Below are 19,478 nucleotides of genomic sequence, written 5' to 3'. Positions count from 1 at the left end.
AACAGCAAAAACAAATACTCCAAATGATACCATACTGGACGAGTAAGAAACCAGATTTTTAAGAAACAAATTCTGGACTACCCCAGTGGTGCAGCGATTGGGAGTCTGCCTGCCAATGCAGGGGACACGGGTTTTAGCCCTAGTTTGGAAAGATCCCACATACCACGGAGCAACTAAGCCCGCGCGCCACAACTACTGAGCCCACGTGCCCAGAGCCCATGCTCCACAACAAGAGAAGCCACCGCAATGAGAAGCCCGTGCACCGCAATGAAGAGTAGCCCCTGCTCGCCACAACTAGAGAAAGCTCACGCACAGCAACGAAGACCCAACACAGCTAAGAAAGAAAAAAAAAAAGAAAGAAACAACGAAATTCCAAAATAGTCAATCATAACAGCAGTTTTCAGGCTCCAGTGTTACCACATCCCCAGCTATCCTGCAGACTAGGGGAGAGATTTGAGGAAGGACGGATCTAAAGAGAAGAATGCAAAGAAAATCCAACGAGCACCCACTCAAACTCTGGGTTCATAGTAGTCAGGATCAAACATCTCCTGTTCCTGATAGAAAGAATGTAAAAAAATTAAACGGTACATATCTCTGGAAATGATGAATTGTGAACCACTATTGGGATCGGGTTATGAGAACCTGTCTTGAAAAGTTGATTCGAGATGGTGATACTCCCCAAAGTGATCTAGAGATTCAGTGTAATCCCTACCAAAACTTCCAACTGCAGGGCTTCCCTGGTGGTGGTACATATCTCTGGAAATGATGAATTGTGAACCACTATTGGGATCGGGTTATGAGAACCTGTCTTGAAAAGTTGATTCGAGATGGTGATACTCCCCAAAGTGATCTAGAGATTCAGTGTAATCCCTACCAAAACTTCCAACTGCAGGGCTTCCCTGGTGGTGCAACGGTTAAGAATCCGCCTGCCGATGCAGGGGACACAGGTTCGAGCCGTGGTCCGGGAAGATCCCACATGCCACAGAGCAGCTAAACCCATGCGTCACAGCTACTGAGCCTGAACTCTAGAGCCCACGAGCCACAACTACTGAAGCCCATGCACCCTAGAGTCCGTGCTCCACAAGAGAAGCCACCACAATGAGAAACCCGCGCACCGCAAGGAAAGTAGCCCCCGCTCACTGCAACTACAGAAAGCCGCACACAGCAATGAAGAACCAACTCAGCCAAAACTAAATAAAATAAATTTATTAAAAAAAAAAAGGATGTTCAACATCATTAGCTACTAGGGAAATGCAAATTAAAACCACAGTGAGGTGCCACTGCACACCACCAGTATAGCTATAATAAAAAACATTGAGTCAGCAAGTTTGGCAAAGATGAAGAGAAACTGGAACCCTCATACACTGCTGGCGGGAATGGTACAGCCACTTTAGAAGACAGCTTGGTAGTTTCTTACAAAGCTAAACATACTCTTACCATACAATCTAGCAATCACGCTCCTCGATATTGCCCAAATGAGTTGAAAACATATCTACATAAAAACCTGCACATGAATGTTTATAACAGCTTTATATATAATTGCCAAAACTTGGAAGTAACCAAGATGTTCAATAGGAGAATGGATAAAAAAAACTATGGTACATCCACACAATGATACATTATTCAGCAATAAAAAGAAATGAGCAACCACAGTGAGATAACACTTCCCACAATGATACATTATTCAGCAATAAAAAGAAATGAGCAACCACAGTGAGATACCACTTCCCACCCGTTAGGATGATTGTTACAAAAAAAGCAGGAAACAACAAGCACTGGTGAGGCTGTGGAGTAACTGGAACCCCCGTGCATTGCTGACTGGAATGTAAAATGATGCAGCTACTGTGGGAAAAAAAGGATGGCACGTCCTCAAAAAAGTTAAACACAGAATATGACCCACGAATTCTACACCTGGGCATATGCCCCAGAGAATCGAAAGCAGAGACTCAAACAGATTATTTGTACAGAAATGTTTATAACAGCATTGTTCACAACAGTCGACAGGTAGAGACAATCCAATATCCATCAGTAGACAAACAGATAAACAAAATGTGCTTATGCACACAATGTAGTATGATTCAGCATTAAGAAGGAGTAAAATTCTGAAGCAGGCTACATGGATGAACCTTAAAGACATTATACTAAGCAAAATAAGCCAGACGCAAAAGAACAAAATATTTTGTGCGATTCCACTCAAATGAGATCCATAGAGACAGAAAGTAGAATAGTGTTTGCCTAGGGAGGGAGAGGAGGGGAGAATAGGGGGTTAGCGCTTAACGGCTGAACGAATAACAATCAGCATCACGACATGTATTTGACAGTCACATTACTAATTAACAGACATGAACTTACTCTCGTTCCTAACCTAAGAAAGGTCTTACTACATCCCTATTAATGACTACAACATCAAGGTGCTCTGTATTAAAAGATGCAAAGCTGAACATAACAAGTTATCATCTGGCATCATATATGCAATTCAACAGGACTTCTACTAGTCAGAATATATAATCTTGAACATACTCAACAAACTAACACAGTCTGGAAGAGCTGACAACTTCTGGAAAAGTTCAGAGTTAACTATTTATGGAAAAGTATGTACCCAGCACATGACTCACTTAGGAAAAAATGAAAGACATTTAACGTGACAGAAATCTTGAGTCATGAATAGGGTCACCTCCTCTAGCCTCTTCTTTACACACCTATTGCTTCATGAATTTGAAACCAAGCCCTAACCACACTGCACCAATGCATGCTACAGCAGGCCCTATTTACAACAGCATGGCATAGAAGGGAGTTCTATATCACATTTTAGATAACAAATCGGACAGCAAAGCAGCAAAGACAGCAAGTGGAACCTAATTTTTCCTTCTAAGGAGTTAGCATACACATCTGTAGTTATGTATTGACGTAATACTCTGTACTTAGGCTTAAGGAAACAATACAAGGATAACAACCAAATTTCAAAAACAAAACAAAAACATCAAAGCAGGTAAACTCCTCAGATCCTACAATGTTCAGGTAGAAAAAAATGCTATGCTCAAGCACGGGGGAAAATGTTGATCTACACAGGTTTCTGTAATTGCTTAAGGTCCTCACAAACTTAGTAAGTCACAGGGCTTGAAAAGGCCTGTTTTTTTCTGAGCATGAAGTCTGTTACAGTTAAGAAATACCCTAAATAAGTGGAATTTGGGTAGACGGGGAAGCACTTTATGTATCAGGGTGACCAACTCACCCAGTCTGCCCAGGATTTTCCCAGTTTTACTCACTCCTGGGCAAACTGGACAGCTGGTCACCCTGATGTGTAAATATGGGAGATATGTTAACTAGGACAGGGTAGTCTACGCTGCAGTGCTAAATAAAGCCAGCAATTTCAGCAACTTAACCCAAAGGTCCATCTCTCCCTTGTGCTCCATATCTAACCCAGGAAATTGGAGGCAAGGAAACTGTGTCATACAGTCACTCAGCAACCCTGCCTGATGGTGGTCCTGCCCTACTACAGCTATGCCCTTAGGAACGTACATCCCCCTTAAATCCACAAGGCAAGGGAAAAAGAATGGGGAGGAGGCATACTGGCTCTTAAATGTCACAGCCTACAAGTGCCACAAACCCCATGCATTCACATTTCACTGGCTAGGACTAGTCGTATGGCCCTGCCTAAATGCAGTTTCCCAGGGGCCCAGGAAAGAGACAAGAACACACAGGGGAAGCAGCAGGAACCACTAGCAGAGAAGTCTACTATTCTAGAGCAGCTCAGCTCAAGGGGAAAAATACAGATAGGAATAAGCATAGCTCGTTTACAGTCCAAGGCAATGACAGACATGAGACACAGGCCACACAGGATCAGGAAAACCAGTCTCTTTTGTAGAACAGCCTGAGGGAAAAGGGAGGAACTGTGGGTTCTTCATGTAAGAGGCAATGTGAGGAAGCTCAGTCTGCTTGTAGCATGCAAAATACATGATGGAGAAAACATGAAATGAAGGAGAAAAATCAGGAGACATTTGCAATACTTTGAGGCAGGACCTGAAGGATAATGGGAGAATCATCACAAAATTGAAACAGTTGATAACAGTTGACAAAGAGGGAAAGAAGCAGAGATAAGAGTTAAAGGATGACCCCTGTGTTTCAAGCCTGGATAGCAGGTGGTACCCTTAACAAATCACTGTAAGAACAGGGGCTAGCTTAGAGAGAAAGATAAAAAACTGAGTTCTAGACCTGTGTGTCTAATGATATCACAGCCACTAGCCACATGCAGCTTTTTAAGTTTAAATAAAAATTAAATAAAATTAGGGCTTCCCTGGTGGCACAGTGGTTAAGAATCCACCTGCCAATGCAGGGGGCATGGGTTCGATCCCTGGTCCAGGAAGATCCCACATGCCACGGAGCAACTAAGCCTCTGTGCCACAACTACTGAGCCCACGTGCCACAACTACTGACGCCCGTGTGCCTAGAGCCCGCGCTCCGCGACAAGAGAAGCCACCGCAATGAGACGCCCGCGCACCGCAACCAAGAGTAGCCCCGTTCGCTTCAACCAGAGAAAGCCCGTGCGCAGCAACGAAGACCCAATGCAGCCAAAAATAAAAAAACAAAAACACAGCATTTAGTTTTGTGCATAAATAGACTGAGCTCCTCAATAATAACAAGAAAAACAATGTTCCTTCTGCACTGTCATTGGGGGTTAGCAAATTAGGGCCCATCAGCCAAACCTGCCCCCTGCATATTTTTACACAGCCCACAAACTAAGAATGGTTTTTACGTCTTTACATGCCTGAAAAAAAAGGCAAGATTATTACTTCGTGACCTGTAAAAATCACAGGAAATTCCGTGCCCGTAAATAAGCGTAACTGAGCCGCGCTCACCTAGCCGTGCGTTTGCCACGCTGCTCCAGCAACAGCAGAGACGAGCCGCCCACAGAGCCCGCGCGGCAGGGACACGTCAGGGACACAAGGGCACTGTTGCACCCCCAGCCTCATTGCACCTGTGCACGAGCACATGCCAACACAAGAACAGAGCTGGACTTGGGACGTCACGCTCCTCAGACACAGGGGAGCACAGATCATCCTGTCACCACACGAGATGGCACAGTCCTGGGTGGCCTGGCTGTGCAAAGGAGCACGACGTGCGCCACTGTCGCCAGGCTGAAGGCACTCATCACCGGATTCCCAACTCTGGACAGTCCATCAGAAAGATCAGAAAATTTTAAATGGAACATCTCATCACGAATTTCCTTGTGAAATAAGCAACGAAAACGAGGCCACAACCAAAGTTCCTAAGGGGCTCCACTGTTAGCCAAGGAAGGAAATTGTGTTTGACTGCAGCAGCTGAAGAAATGTGTCCAGAAAAAACAAAAGTTGAATACTATTCGTCTTTTGAAGAGAACAGCTGCTCCGTGAGTTCAGGACACTGAGGACAACATCAACAATTAACTGAACTACAAGGCGACGACTGAGGGGCCTTCCTCGGCCCGGACAGACGCCTGAGGCTCAGCGGTCACCTGTTCTAGGGGCAGTGCCGCGCCGGAACCGACTCAAGAGCCGCCACAGCCTGCAGAGAGCAACCACGCACGGGACGCCTGCAAAGAAGCCGTGGAGACGCGGATTCACCACACCCGGAGTGGAACCCGCCAAGCTGTGTTTACTGATAGTGGCAAAACTGTGCGGAGCAGAAAATGACGAATTTACAAGGACTGAAAATGCAAGGTATTTAAAACCTATGCTCATTCACTGTATTCCTCAGTAGATACTCTGGAAAATATTTTAATCTATCCTGTATAATGAACCAGGAGTTTCAACAGTGAACTTCCCTCGCTGCCATGGACTTAATCATTAGCTTCATGAATTTTGGTCAGAAGTCTAAGCTGGATATCCTGACACACCCTACCACACAGCAGTTCAATGTCTAAAGAGTGGTAGCATTTCACTGCAATTTTTTGAGCTCAAAAGTGACACCAAAGTTTTCCTGAGGAAGAAGAACCACCCTCAGCCACTGTTACCAAATGATGCAGAAATAGCTCTGGAAACTAGCTGTCACTGCAGACTTGAAAATGTTTCTTAATGAACTGAAGCTAAAATCACAAGGCCTGCTGTTTGCCAAGCCTGCCCCGGACAATGTCCCTAAGAGTCAGTGGCACCCCCTTGGATTGAGAAGGCCGTCCTACCCAGGGACACACTGACTCCTGGGTCCACTGTTCCCTGGTGTGGGAGTTCATGTCACACAGGTAGCAACCAGGAACCTATCCTTATCTTTAGCTACCACAGCCCATGAGACGGCAGCCCTAGGAGATCAGCAGGTTAGTCTAAATGCCCTTGTGTGGAGTACAAGAGACTGGTCTTGGCCTACATCCTGGATGAACAGGGAGGAGTACGTGTGGCTACCAACACCTCCTGTTGAGTTGGATTATTACTACTGGTTAGGTGGAGCAATCCACACATGCTAAGGAAGAAAAATAAGTGATTATCTGAAAAAAGTCCTGCTAGTCCCTGTGGGACTTACTCGCTTGGCTGAATCTGGGGTCCTGAGGTGGATGGCTGGGATCGACACTGCAGAATTATTATCTCCATTATGCTAATTTGGATTCTGTGGATGATAACCTTAATCAGGTTATGAAACCTGAAACCTTAATCAGGTTATGAAACATGAAACAAATGAATGGATTTCACTGCATGTAATCTGAGGGGTGGATGGCTGGGAGCAGCAGCCTGCTGTGAGCCCCAAGCATCCCTGTACGGCCTTGCTGAGCATGGCAAACTGAAGGCCTGACTGCCCTCTAACTGAGCCCTCTCCACAGCTGGCAGTGAAGGCAATCAGGCAGCTCCAACGACCACATGACTGCTCACTCCTCGGCAAAGGGAACTTGACTTGCTTACTGTCTGCTGCAGAAGGTGCTGAGCCCTCAGGACCGGGTTCCTCAGCTGCACCCCCCGCGGGGGGGGGGGGGGGGGGGGGGGGGCCCAGGTCCAACCCCTAGTCGGGGAACTGGATCCCGCATGCATGCCGCAACTAAAGAGCCCGCGTGCCGCAACTAAGACCTGGCACAGCCAAAAAAAAAAAAAAAAAGACAATGTGTAAAAACTTAAAAAGATATGCTACATGGTATGACAACCTATAGGACATATTTATTTTAAATGGCAAGCTCCTCATAAAAATATTACTCTGATTCAGCAGTTTGACTCTAGACAATTTAGAAAAGTAAATAACTGGGGAACAGTAAAAAGCAACACATAGAACCTCTCTTAACTACCCTCCACAAGTGATGTGCTGAGTTACAAGACCCACTGCGGGCTGAGCACACGTGTACAGGGCGTGTGCCTACCAAGAATCAGTTATCATTCTCCCAGCCTGTTTAGGAAAGTTATACTGGGAATACTGGGACTTCCCCAGTGCTTACGACTCTGTGCTTCTACTGTAGGGGGCATGGGTTCAATCCCTGATTGGGGAACTAAGATCTCACAAGCTGCACAGCATGGCCCAAAAAAAAACATTATACTGGTCACTGAAATTCTGTAATTTATTTAAAAATCACAGATATCATTGAAAGATGACATGCAAAGAGGTGTGATATTTCTATGAAAGCTAAGTTAAGTGTTTTGAGAAGTGGCTTTAAAAATACCACATCAAATTGGGTGTGAGAGAAACAACTGTAAAAGATTAGGGGGGTCATAAAAGTCTAGACAACTCTTCACAGACACTGCTTCACAAGTGTCTCTATGTTCGTGCTCCACTTTAAGTAAGCATAAATTTAAAACTATAGGTAATAGATATGGAGATACGGTTTATGGTAGAAAGATGACATGGACCTCCAATCAACAGACCCATATTCAAAAACAAAAAAGCCTTGGCTGTACACCAAAATTGCTATGTACATTTATTAACATTTTAAGTTAGAATTTCTTATGATAAACTCTTTATTTAGGATACCCTTTTGCCTTGACTTTTTCAATTAAATTCCTACTACCACTGTCAGTCACCTAGGTGGCCCGGTGGATAAGACTCCGAGCTCCCAATGCAGGGGTCCAGGTTCAATCCCTGATCAGTGAATTAGATCCCACAAGCCGCAACTAAAAGATCCCACACGCACAACGAAGATCATGTGTGCTGCAACTAATACCCGGCACAGCCAAATAAATAAATAAATATTTAAAAAAACATTTAAAAAAGGGGGTGGTGCTCTGTGGTAAACCAAAAACTGTACACAGCAGTGCTATTGATGTTTAAGATGACACAAACATGCAACAACGGAGATAAAATACACAAACACGCAAACATGTTTTAAGATAAAACAGTGGGAAAAAATCGCAAATAACTGACTACAACTATTTGAAAACCATGTGCATACTGATTAATATCAGAGGACCACAGACAGTAAAACAGCTGCTGTGTGAGTTTGCTGAAATAATATTTCATATCACATTTTCTTTTATGAGTTTGTTTGTTTTGCGGTACGCGGGCCTCTCACTGCTGTGGCCTCTCCCATTGCGGAGCACAGGCTCCAGATGCACAGGCCCAGCGGCCATGGCTCATGGGCCCAGCCGCTCCACAGCATGTGGGATCCTCCCGGACCGGGGCAGGAACCCGCGTCTCCTGCATCGGCAGGCGGACTCTCAACCACTGCACCACCAGGGAAGGCCCTTTTATGAGTTTTCAAAGCCATTTTGAAGTAATTTTGTTTAAACAGCAACCTACCTCGAGGAACTTAAAATATGATTCGAAGTTTAAAAACAGAACACACCCACTAGTTACAATGTCAGCATTTCAATGAACTTTCTTAGGACATCTTTGGTCATCCCTCCTGCTAGAAGGGTACTGGAGCCCATCATTTCTCAATCTCAACACTACCGTCTTTATTGGAGTATAATTGCTTTACAATGGTGTGTTAGTTTCTGCTTTATAACAAAGTGAATCAGCTATACATATACATATATCCCCATATCCCCTCCCTCTTGCATCTCCCTCCCACCCTCCCTATCCCACGCCTCTAGGTGGTCACAAAGCACCGAGCTGATCTCCCTGTGCTATGTGGCTGCTTCCAACTAGCCATCCACTTTACATTTGGTAGTGTATATAAGTCAGTGCTACTCTCTCATTTCGTCCCAGCTTACCCTTCCCCCTCCCCATGTCCTCAAGTCCATTCTCTACGTCTATGTCTTTATTTCTGTCCTGCCCCTAGGTTCATCAGACCCATGTTTTTTTTTCAGATTCCATATATATGTGTTAGCATATGGTATTTGTTTCTCTCTTTCTGACTTACTTCACTCTGTATGACAGACTCTAGGTCTATCCACCCCACTACAAATAACTCAATTTCGTTTCTTTTATGGCTGAGGAATATTCCACTGTATATGTGTGCAACACCTTATCCATTCACCTGTCGATGGACACTTAGGTTGCTTCCATGTGCTGGCTATTGTAAATAGTGCTGCAGTGAACACTGGGGGGCGTGTGTCTTTTTGAATTATGGTTTTCTCTGGGTATGTGCCCAGTAGTGGGATTGCTGGGTCCTATGGTAGTTCTGTTTTTAGTTTTTTAAGGAACCTCCATACTCTTCTCCCTAGTGGCTGTATCAGTTTACATTCCCACCAACAGTGCAAGAGGGTTCCCTTTTCTCTGCACCCTCTCCAGCATTTACTGTTTGTAGATTTTTTGATGATGGTCACTCTGACCGGTGTGAAGTGATACCTCACTGTAGTTTTTATTTGCATTTCTTGAATGATTAGTGGTGTTGAGCATCTTTTCATGTGTTTGTTGGCAACCTGTATATCTTCTTTGGAGAAATGTCTATTTAGGTCTGCTGCCCATTTTTGGATTGGATTGTTTGGTTTTTTTGATATCGAGCTGCATGAGCCCCTTGTATATTCTGGAGATTAATCCTTTGTTACTTTATTTGCAAATATTTTCTCCCATTCTGAGGGTTGTCTTTTTGCCTTGTTTATGCTTTCCTTTGCTGCGCCAAAGCCTTTAAGTTTCATTAGGTCCCCTTTATTTTTGTTTTTATTTCCTTTTCTCTAGGAAATGGGTCAAAAGGGATCTTGCTGTGATTTATGTCATAGAGTGTTCTGCCTGTTTTCCTCAAAGAGTTTTATAGTGTCTGGCCTTACATTTAGGTCTTTAATCCATTTTGAGTTTATTTTTGTGTATGGTGTTAGGGAATGTTCTAATTCCACTGTTTTACATGCAGCTATCCAGTTTTCCAAGCACCACTTATTGAAGAGGCTGTCTTTTCTCCAATGTATATCCTTGCCTCCTTTATCAAAGATAAGGTGAACATATGCACATGGGTTTATCTCTGGGCTTTCTATCCTGTTCTATTGATCTATATTTCTGTTTTTGTGCCAGGACCATACTGTCTTGATTACTGTAGCTTTGTACTATAGTCTGAAGTCCGGGAGCCTGATTCCTCCAGCTCCGTTTTTCTTTCTCAAGATTGCTTTGGCTATTCAGAGTCTTTTCTGTTTCCAAATTGTGCAATTTTTTGTTCTAGTTCTATGAAAAATGCCATTGGTAGTTTGAAAGGGATTGCACTGAATCTGTAGACTGCTTTGCGCATTATAGTCATTTTCACAATGTTGATTATTCCAATCCAAGAACATGGTATAGCTCTCCATCTGTTTGTATCACCTTTAATTTCTTTCAACAGTGCCTTATGGTTTTCTGCATACAAGTCTTTTGTCCCCTTAGGTAGGTTTATTCCTAGGTATTTTATTCTTTTTGTTGCAGTGGTAAATGGGAGTGTTTCCTTAATTCCTCTTTCAGATTTTTCATCATTAGTGTATAGGGATGCGAGAGATTTCTGTGCATTAATTTTGTATCCTGCTACCTTACCAAATTCATTGATTAGCTCTAGTAGTTTTCTGGTAGCACCTGTAGGATTCTCTATGTACAGTATCATATCATCTGCAGACGGTGACAGTTTTACTTGTTCTTTTCCGATTTGGATTCCTTTTTCTTTTTCTTCTCTGATTTCTAAACTTTTGGCTAAAAGTTCCAAAACTATGTTAAATAATAGTGGTGAGAGTGGGCAACCTTGGCAACCTTGTCTTGTTCCTGATCTTAAGAGGAAATGGTTTCAGTTTTTCACCACTGAGAACGATGCTGGCTGTGAGTGTGTCATATATAGCCTTTATTATGTTGAGGTAGGTTCCCTCTATGCCTACTTTCTGGAGAGTTTTTATCATAAATGGGTGTTGAATTTTGTCAAAAGCTTTTTCTGCATCTTTTTCTGATCATATGGTTTTTATCCTTCAATTTGTTAATATGGTGTATCCCACTGATTGATTTGCATACACTGAAGAATCCTTGCATTCCTGGGATAAACCCCACTTGATCATGGTGTATGATCCTTTTAATGTGCTGTTGGATTCTGTTTGCTAGTATTTTGTTGAGGACTTTTGCATCTATGTTCATCAGAGATTCTGGCCTGTAGTTTTCTTTTTTCGTGACATCTGTGTCTGGTTTTGGTATCAGGGTGATGGTGGCCTTGTAAAATGAGTTTGGGAGTGTTCCTCCGTCTGTTATATTTAGGAAGAGTTTGATAAGGATAGGTGTTAGCTCTTCTCTGAATGTTTGATAGAATTCACCTGCGAAGCCATCTGGTCCTGGGCTTTTCTTTTTTTCTTTTTCTTTTTTTTTTGCGGTACGCGGGCCTCTCCCGTTGTGGAGCACAGGCTCCGGACGTGCAGGCTCAGTAGCCATGGCTCACGGGCCCAGCCACTCCGCGTCATGTGGGATCTTCCTGGACCGGGGCACGAACCCGCGTCCCCTGCATTGGCAGGCGGACTCTCAACCACTGCCCCACCAGGGAAGCCCCTGGGCTTTTCTTTGATGGAAGATTTTTAATCACAGTTTCAATTTCAGTGCTTGTGATTCATCTGTTTATATTTTCTATTTCTTCCTGGTTCAGTCTTGAAGGTTCTGCTTTTCTAAGAATCTGTCCACTTCTGCTAGGTTGCCCATTTTATTGGAATATAGTTGCTTGTAGTAATCTCTCATGGTCCTTTGTATTTCTGCAGTGTCAGTTGTTACTTCTTTTTCATTTCTAATTCTGTTGACTTGAGTCTTCTCCCTTTGTTTCTTGATGAGTCTGGCTAATGGTTTATCAATTTTGTTTATCTTCTCAAAGAACGAGCTTTTAGTTTTATTGCTCTTTGCTACTGTTTCCTTCATTTCTTTTTCATTTATTTATGATCTGCTTTTTATGATTTCTTTCCTTCTGCTAACTTTTTTGTTGTTCTTCTTCTTTCTCTAATTGCTTTAGGTGTAAGGTTAGGTTGTTTATTTGAGATGTTTCTTGTTTCTTGAGGTAGGATTGTATCGCTATAAACTTCCCTCTTAGAACTGCTTTTGCTGCATCCCATAGGTTTTGGGTAATTGTGTTTTCATTGTCATTTGTTTCTAGGTATTTTTTTGATTTCCCCTTTGATTTCTTCAGTGATATCTTGGTTATTTAGTAGTGTATTGTTTAGCCTCCATGTGTTTGTATTTTTTACAGTTTTCTTCCTGTAACTGATATCTACTATCATAGCATTGTGGTTGGATAAGATCTTGATACGATTTCAGCTTTCTTAAATTTACCAAGGCTTGATCTGTGACCCAAGACATGGTCTATCCTGGAGAATGTTCCATGAGCACTTGAGAAGAAAGTGTATTCTGTTGTTTTTGGATGGAATGTCCTATAAATATCAATTAAGTCCACCTTGTTTAATGTGTCATTTAAAGTTTGTGTCTCCTTATTTATTTTCATTTTGGATGATCTGTCCATTGGTGAAGGTGGGGAGTTAAAGTTCCCTACTATTATCATGTTACTGTCTATTTCCCCCTTTATGGCTGTTAGTATTTGCCTTATGTATTGAGGTGCTCCTATGTTGGGTGAATAAATATTTACAATTGTTTTATCTTCTTGGATTGATCCCTTGATCATTTGTAGTGTCCTTCTTTGTCTCTTGTAATAGTCTTTATTTTAAAGTCTATTTTGTCTGTAGTAGAATTACTACTCCAGCTTTCTTTTGATTTCCATGTGCATGGAGTATCTTTCTTTTTCCATCCCCTCACTTTCAGTCTGTATGTGTCCCTAGGTCTGAAGTGGGTCTCTTGTACAGCTTATATATGGGTCTTGTTTTCGTATCCATTCCGCCAGTCTATGTCTTTTGGTTGGAGCATTTAATCCATTTACATTTAAGGTAATTATCAATATGTATGTTCCTATTACCATTTTCTTAATTGTTTTGGGTTTGTTTTTATAGGTCTTTTCCTTCTCTTGTTTTTCCTGCCTAGAGAAGTTCCTTTTGTTTTAAAGCTGGTTTGGTGGTGCTGAATTCTCTTAACTTTTGCTTATCTGTAAAGGTTTTAATTTCTCCATTGAATCTGAATGAGATCCTTCCTGGGTAGAGTAATCTTGGTTGTAGGTCTTTCCCTTTCATCACTTTAAATATGTCCTGCCGCTCCCTTCTGGCTTGCAGAGTTTCTGCTGAAAGACCCCCTGTTAACCTTATGGGGATTCCCTTGTATGTTATTTGTTGTTTTCCCCTTGCTGCTTTTAACATTTTTTCTTTGTATTTAATTTTTGATAGTTTGATTAATGTGTGTCTCTGTGTGTTTCTCTTTGGATTTATCCGGTATGGTACTCTCTGTGCTTCCTGGACTTGACTGACTACGTCCTTTCCCACGTTAGGGAAGTTTTCAACTATAATGTCTTCAAATATTTTCTCAGTCCCTTTCTTTTTCTCCTCTTCTTCTGGAACCCCTATAATTCGAATGTTGGTGCGTCTAATGTTATCCCAGAGATCTCTGAGGATGTTCTTAATTGTTTTCACTCATTTTTCTTTATTCTGCTCCCTGGCAGTTATTTCCACCATTTTATCGTCCAGCTCACTTATCTGTTCTTCTGCCTCAGTTACTGTGTTATTGATTCCTTCTAGAGTATTTTTAATTTCAGTAATTGTGTTGTTCATCACTGTTTGTTTGCTCTTTAGTTCTTCTAGATCCTTGTTAAATTTTTCTTGTATTTTCTGCATTCCGTTTCTGAGATTTTGGATCATCTTTACTATCATTATTCTGAATTATTTTTCAGGTAGGTTGCCTATTTCATCTTCATTTATTTGGTCTGGTAGGTTTTTAACCTTGCTCCTTTGTCTGTAACATATTTTTTTTGTCATTTCTTTTTTTCTTTTTTTTTTTTTGATGATTGGTGCTGTATTCCTGTCCTACTGGTTGTTTGGCCTGAGACATCCAGCACTGGAGTTTGCAGGCAGTTGGATAGAGCTGGGTCTTGGTGCTGAGATGAGGACCTCCAGGAGGCCTCACTCTGACTGATATTCCCTGGGGTGTGAGGTTCTCTGTTAGTTCAGAGGTTTGGACTCGGAGCTCCCACCACAGGAGCTTGGGCCTGATATCTGGCCTGGGAACCAAGATCCTACAAGCTGCATGGCACAGATAAAAAAAAAAAAAGAAAAAGAAAAGGAAGAAAGACAAAAAGGAGCAGTACAATATCAAAAAATAAAAAACGAAATAAAATTAATAAGATAAAAAATGTATTAGGACAAATAAAACTATAATTGAAACAACTGCAATAAGGTAAAATAAAACCACAGCGGGGGAAAAAAAAGTGCCTTGGCCTTGGGGGGATAGTTTAGGCGGGGCGTGAAACTTAGGCAGGGCTGGGGTTTAGGGTGGGGCGGGACTTAGGCCGGTGGGGGGGTGTGATGTTTGAGCGTGGGGCGGAGCCTAGGCAGGGCGACCTTCAGTGTGGGGCGGGGCCTCTGCTTAGGACCTGCCCGGAAGGGAAGAGGCAGCACGTGGAAAGGAGGGCCTCTGGAGTGTGGGGTTCTGGAGTCTGGAGGTAGGGCCCTGAGTGAGCATGTGTGGGTGGGGCTTAAGCCCAGCACATTGGAGGGGGGCTCAGAGGGGGTCTCTGAGTGTAGAGGTGGGGCCCTGGCTGGGGGTGCAGGGGCGGGGCTTGGGCTCTGCACAGCAGGAGGGAGGCTCCGAGGGCAGAGGATTAGGCCGGGGGTCCAACAGGCTCCCCAGTGCCTGAGTGGACAGGGAAAGTGCTGGCCCCGTTCCCATCCATTCCTTCGCACCCCTCCCCCACCGTCTCCCCCAGGGTCTCCCCAGTCGCTGCTGGACCCCTAACCGTAGGTGGGTCCCACTGAGTGTAGGAACTCCTCCCCTCCCCCAGCCACCCCTCAGGGGTGCCGGTCCCAGAGGTCCGGCCTTTACTTTTGCTCCCCCTTCCCTGTCTCCCACTCCCTCAGGACCCGTGTGGCTGGAGGGGGCCTGGGTGGGCAGAGGATCAGGCCAGGGATCTCAACAGCTTCCCAGGGGCCCAAGTGGACAGGGGAAACCTGGCCATGCCCCCCTTTTGATCCTCTGCCCTCCCAATGGTTCCCCAATTTCCCCCTTTGGGTGTGGGATCCCTTCCCCTCCCCCAGCCATCCCTCAGGGGCTCCTGTTCCATCCGGCCTCCACTTCTCCTCCCCCTACGCCCACGTCCTCCCCCGTCGCTGGGGGGTCCTCCCGTCCCCTTAGGTGTCCGTGGTCCCCCACTGGTGCCTGGTAGGTGCCCTAGTTGTGAGGAGACATGAATTCCGCGTCGTCCTAGTACCAACACTACCCATTCTTGAGCTAAAACAGCAGCAAATAAATAAGAACTACGTCCATGGCTGTAGTAAAAATCTATGGATAAGAATATTTAAGATGATGATGTTGCATCTTAATGAAGAAGATTAATTCAGCCTCTAGTAACTGTTTTAAGCTTCGTTTGGCAAATTATTTAAAGAAGGATATATACAACTTCGCAATACAAAGAACTGTGCTAAAAACTCTCTAAGTCTGATAGACTGTTTACATCTAATATCCCTATTACCATATATAAAATAAACAACAAGGACCTACTGTATAGCACAGGGAACTCTACTCCATATTTTGTGATAACCTATAAGGTAAAAGAATCTGAAAAAAAATAGATATATATGTGTATGTACATAACTGAGTCACTGTGCTGCACACCTGAAACTAACACAAGATTGTAAATCAACTACACTTCAATTTAAAAAAACCCTAATAGCCTTGAAAAGAGGTAATTTGAGGAACTTAACTGTGTTATAAACTTTAAAAATAATTATATTATTCTAATCTATGGCTTGCTAAGTATGAAATCTCTAAAGGCAGATGGGTTTCTGTTTATTTACATTTTTCCCTGTACCAATGGTAATCATTTAAAATATGGAGCTCTTGGGAATTCCCTGGCAGTCCAGTGGTTAGGACTCCAGGCTTCCACTGCAGGGGCCACGGGTTCGATCCCTGGTCAGGGAACTAAGATCCCGCAAGCCGCATGGTACAGCCAAAAAATAAATAAATAAAATAAAATATCGAGCTCTTAAAAAACATGAAAAGTCATGCTTCTGGGAATGGATGAGGGGATGGGAAGGGATGGATTGGCTCTTATTCTTTAAGAGCCTATTAGTATTATTCAATCTTATAACCAGAGCTATGAGTTACTTAGATACATATAATTTTGCACACATGAAGTAATTATTACTACTTAATACAACCACCACAAGCCAAAGATAATACCTTGGGGTGAGGAAAGATGTTGCTCCTGCAGCTTCTCCAGAGAGAGGAGTCCCAAGTAGCTGAGGACAACATACTTTGTTTCATAGTGAAATCCTAGAGGCACAGTAGTAGAGGACGCCATGGGGTCGGCTGGCAGAGCTCCGGAAAGGTCTACTTACAGATGTGTAAAACCTAAAAACACAAAAGTATTTTTTTCAGTTTAAAGTTTATTACAGGGGCTTCCCTGGAGACACAGTAGTTAAGCATCCACCTGCCAATGCAGGAGACATGGGTTCGAGCCCTGGTCCAGGAAGATCCCACATGCCGCGGAGCAACTGAGCCCATGCGCCACAACTACTGAGCCTGTGCTCTAGAGCTCGCGAGCCACAACTACTGAGCCCACATGCCACAACTCCTGAAGCCCACACGCCTAGAGCCCGTGCTCCTGAACAAGAAGCCACTGCAACGAGAAGCCCACGCACCGCAACAAAGAGTAGCCCCTGCTCGCCACAACTAGAGAGCACCCGCACAGCAACGAAGACCCAACGCAGCCAAAAATAAGAAATAAAAATAATACAGTTCCCTTAAAAAAGAAAAAGCAAATTTCCCTTTCTACCTCTCTATTATAATAGTTACTCTATTTTCACCTATGTGGCAAAAACGCTAGCTCTGCCCTCTCTTTACCTTCCCCTCAGAGCCAGCATATGTTCTCTTATTTCTTTTACTAATAAAGCCTACTAAATTTCAGCTACGTCCATGGCCACACAGCTGCAAACAACATTTCCCTGTCTCCTTTACAGCTTCGTGTGCTACAACATTGCCTGAGCCTGAGGAAGAAGAGCAGAAGTTACATGTGCATGCGGTGGTGGCGGGGGTCTCTCCTTGAAGACTTCCTCTTTCCTCCTCTCTGGGTTTGAAATGTGCATATGGCAGACACCTCACTCTGACATGCAAACAAGGACACCACTCCAGGGGACAGCACAAGACAGAAGGGACCTGGGTCCCTGAATGACCCCGTGGAGCAGAGCTGCCCTGCCTGCCTTGACCACTTGCCTCTGACTCCTATTCAAGCCACTTTATTCTGAATCTCTTCAATAGGTACTTTAACTTGTACCCTAATCAATGCAAGTAAAATTCACTTCTCCATGTGGACTTAACAGTTGTTTTACATACCATGTACCCCCTTTTTTAAAAGACACACTCTTAACAACTTTCAAATATGCAAGGCAGAATTATATACTATAGTCACCAGGCTGTACATTACATCCCCAGGACTTATTTATTTCACAATCAGAAGTTTGTACCTTTTGACCCCTACTATGTACCTTAACAGTTGTTTCAAACCAAAATGTCTAATTAAGAAGTTTCTAAATAATTGTTTTCTACTGAAAACAACGATATAGACTGTTTTAAGATCTTAAGAAATATCTGTGCATTGGGCACAAAGGCTTAAGATCAATTGCCTGACCTCAGGAGTTTTCTATCAAGTACAGGAAAACAAAATCATAGAAACAAATAAGAACAATAAAATTCTGTGATACGAGTCAGTATACATGAGTGGGAGGGGCAACCCAAAACAAGGAACAGGTAATTCTCTCGGGAGAAAGAAAAAAGAAGTGGAGGGCTTCCCTCGTGGCACAGTGGTTAAGAATCCGCCTGCCAATGCAGGGGACACGGGTTCGAGCCCTGGTCTGGGAAGATCCCACATGCCGCAGAGCACCTAAGCCCGTGCGCCACAACTACTGAGCCCATGTGCTGCAACTACTGAAGCCTGCACACCTAGAGCACGTGCTCCACAACAAGAGAAGCCACTGCAATGAGAAGCCCGCACATTGCAACGAAGAATAGGCCCCGCTCGCTGCAACTAGAGAAAGCCCGCACACAGCAACGAAGACCCAACACAGCCAAAAATAAATAAATAAAATAAATTAATTTTTTAAAAAAAGTGGAAATCAGGAAAGGCTTTATAAGGTAAAATCTGAGCAGATCTTGGAACGTGAGTGAGTAGTCACCAACTGAACCAGCTGGGGAATGGGACGAGGTGAACTTTAGATGTCAAGTAGACCAGGAAAAGGCACAGAAGTGTTTGGGAACAGCAGGGAACAACACAAAAATTACCCATTTGACATGGAAAAGTCCTATGATACAAGGAGGATGGGGCTCAGCAGTAGTCAGCATGTGGCCTGCCTCGTATACTACAGGATGCTTGGAAGCTCGGGTTTTACCCTGTAAGCTGGGAAATTATTTTAACCATGTCCATTAACGAACCCCCAGAACTGTATGCAAATTCTGTGTGAATGAGCATTTTTTCTGGAGGGAAAAAAAACACTCAATTTCTTTCAGTAGCCTCTCAGATTAGATCATGATGCAAAAAAACGCTAGGAACTCTGGAGAACACCAGTAGGAATCACTGAAGGGTTTTAAGCAAGAGAAGCACATGAACAGATTATATTCTAGAAAAATCATCCTGCAGGCAGTGTGGAAGCCAGAACAGAGACTGGAGGCAAGGACACAAGTTAGGGTAATACTGGAAAAACCTAAACAGGAGCTGTATGAAGGCACGACCTAGAGCAGGAACACAGGGAAGGAGAAGGGGACAGAGGGAAAACGTGCAGAATTCGAAGATCTGTGAACCAACTCAACGGCAGTCGCCAGGGAGCTGTACAGAAAGTGGCGCTGCTCCTACTGCCCAAGTCACACAGCACAGCAAGAGCTGCTTGGGGGAGAGGGATGACAAGTTCACTCGGGGGCGTAGTGAGCTGTAAAATGCCCACAGCCGGCCAGGTGGAAGTGAACAAAACGCTAGACATACAGGCCTTCAACTCAGAACGAGGTCTGCACTGGAGATAGAAAGCTGTGGCCTGCGCAGAGGCGGGTCTACAGCATCACCTACGGAGAGTGGACGGAGAGCAGCGACGTCCAAGGGGAGGAAGCGC

General features: G+C 43.7%; 1 protein-coding gene across 1 annotated transcript in view; it reads right to left on the bottom strand.

The window, feature by feature from the left end:
• BCL2L13 (BCL2 like 13) overlaps positions 1 to 16,734 on the bottom strand; it is a 53,426-nt gene extending 36,692 nt beyond the window's left edge. Inside the window, exon 1 of the mRNA XM_007469525.1 lies at positions 16,564 to 16,734. Within this exon, the coding sequence (XP_007469587.1) occupies positions 16,564 to 16,684 (121 nt within the window). The 5' untranslated portion in view covers positions 16,685 to 16,734. The remainder of the gene's footprint in view (positions 1 to 16,563) is intronic.
• Positions 16,735 to 19,478: the final 2,744 nt, after the last annotated feature.

This window comes from Lipotes vexillifer, unplaced genomic scaffold (assembly GCF_000442215.2).
Source record: "Lipotes vexillifer unplaced genomic scaffold, Lipotes_vexillifer_v1.1 scaffold395, whole genome shotgun sequence".
In the NCBI taxonomy this organism is placed as follows: domain Eukaryota; kingdom Metazoa; phylum Chordata; class Mammalia; order Artiodactyla; family Lipotidae; genus Lipotes; species Lipotes vexillifer.
Note: the sequence above shows the minus strand (reverse complement) of the source record. Positions and strands in the feature narration are given on the sequence as shown.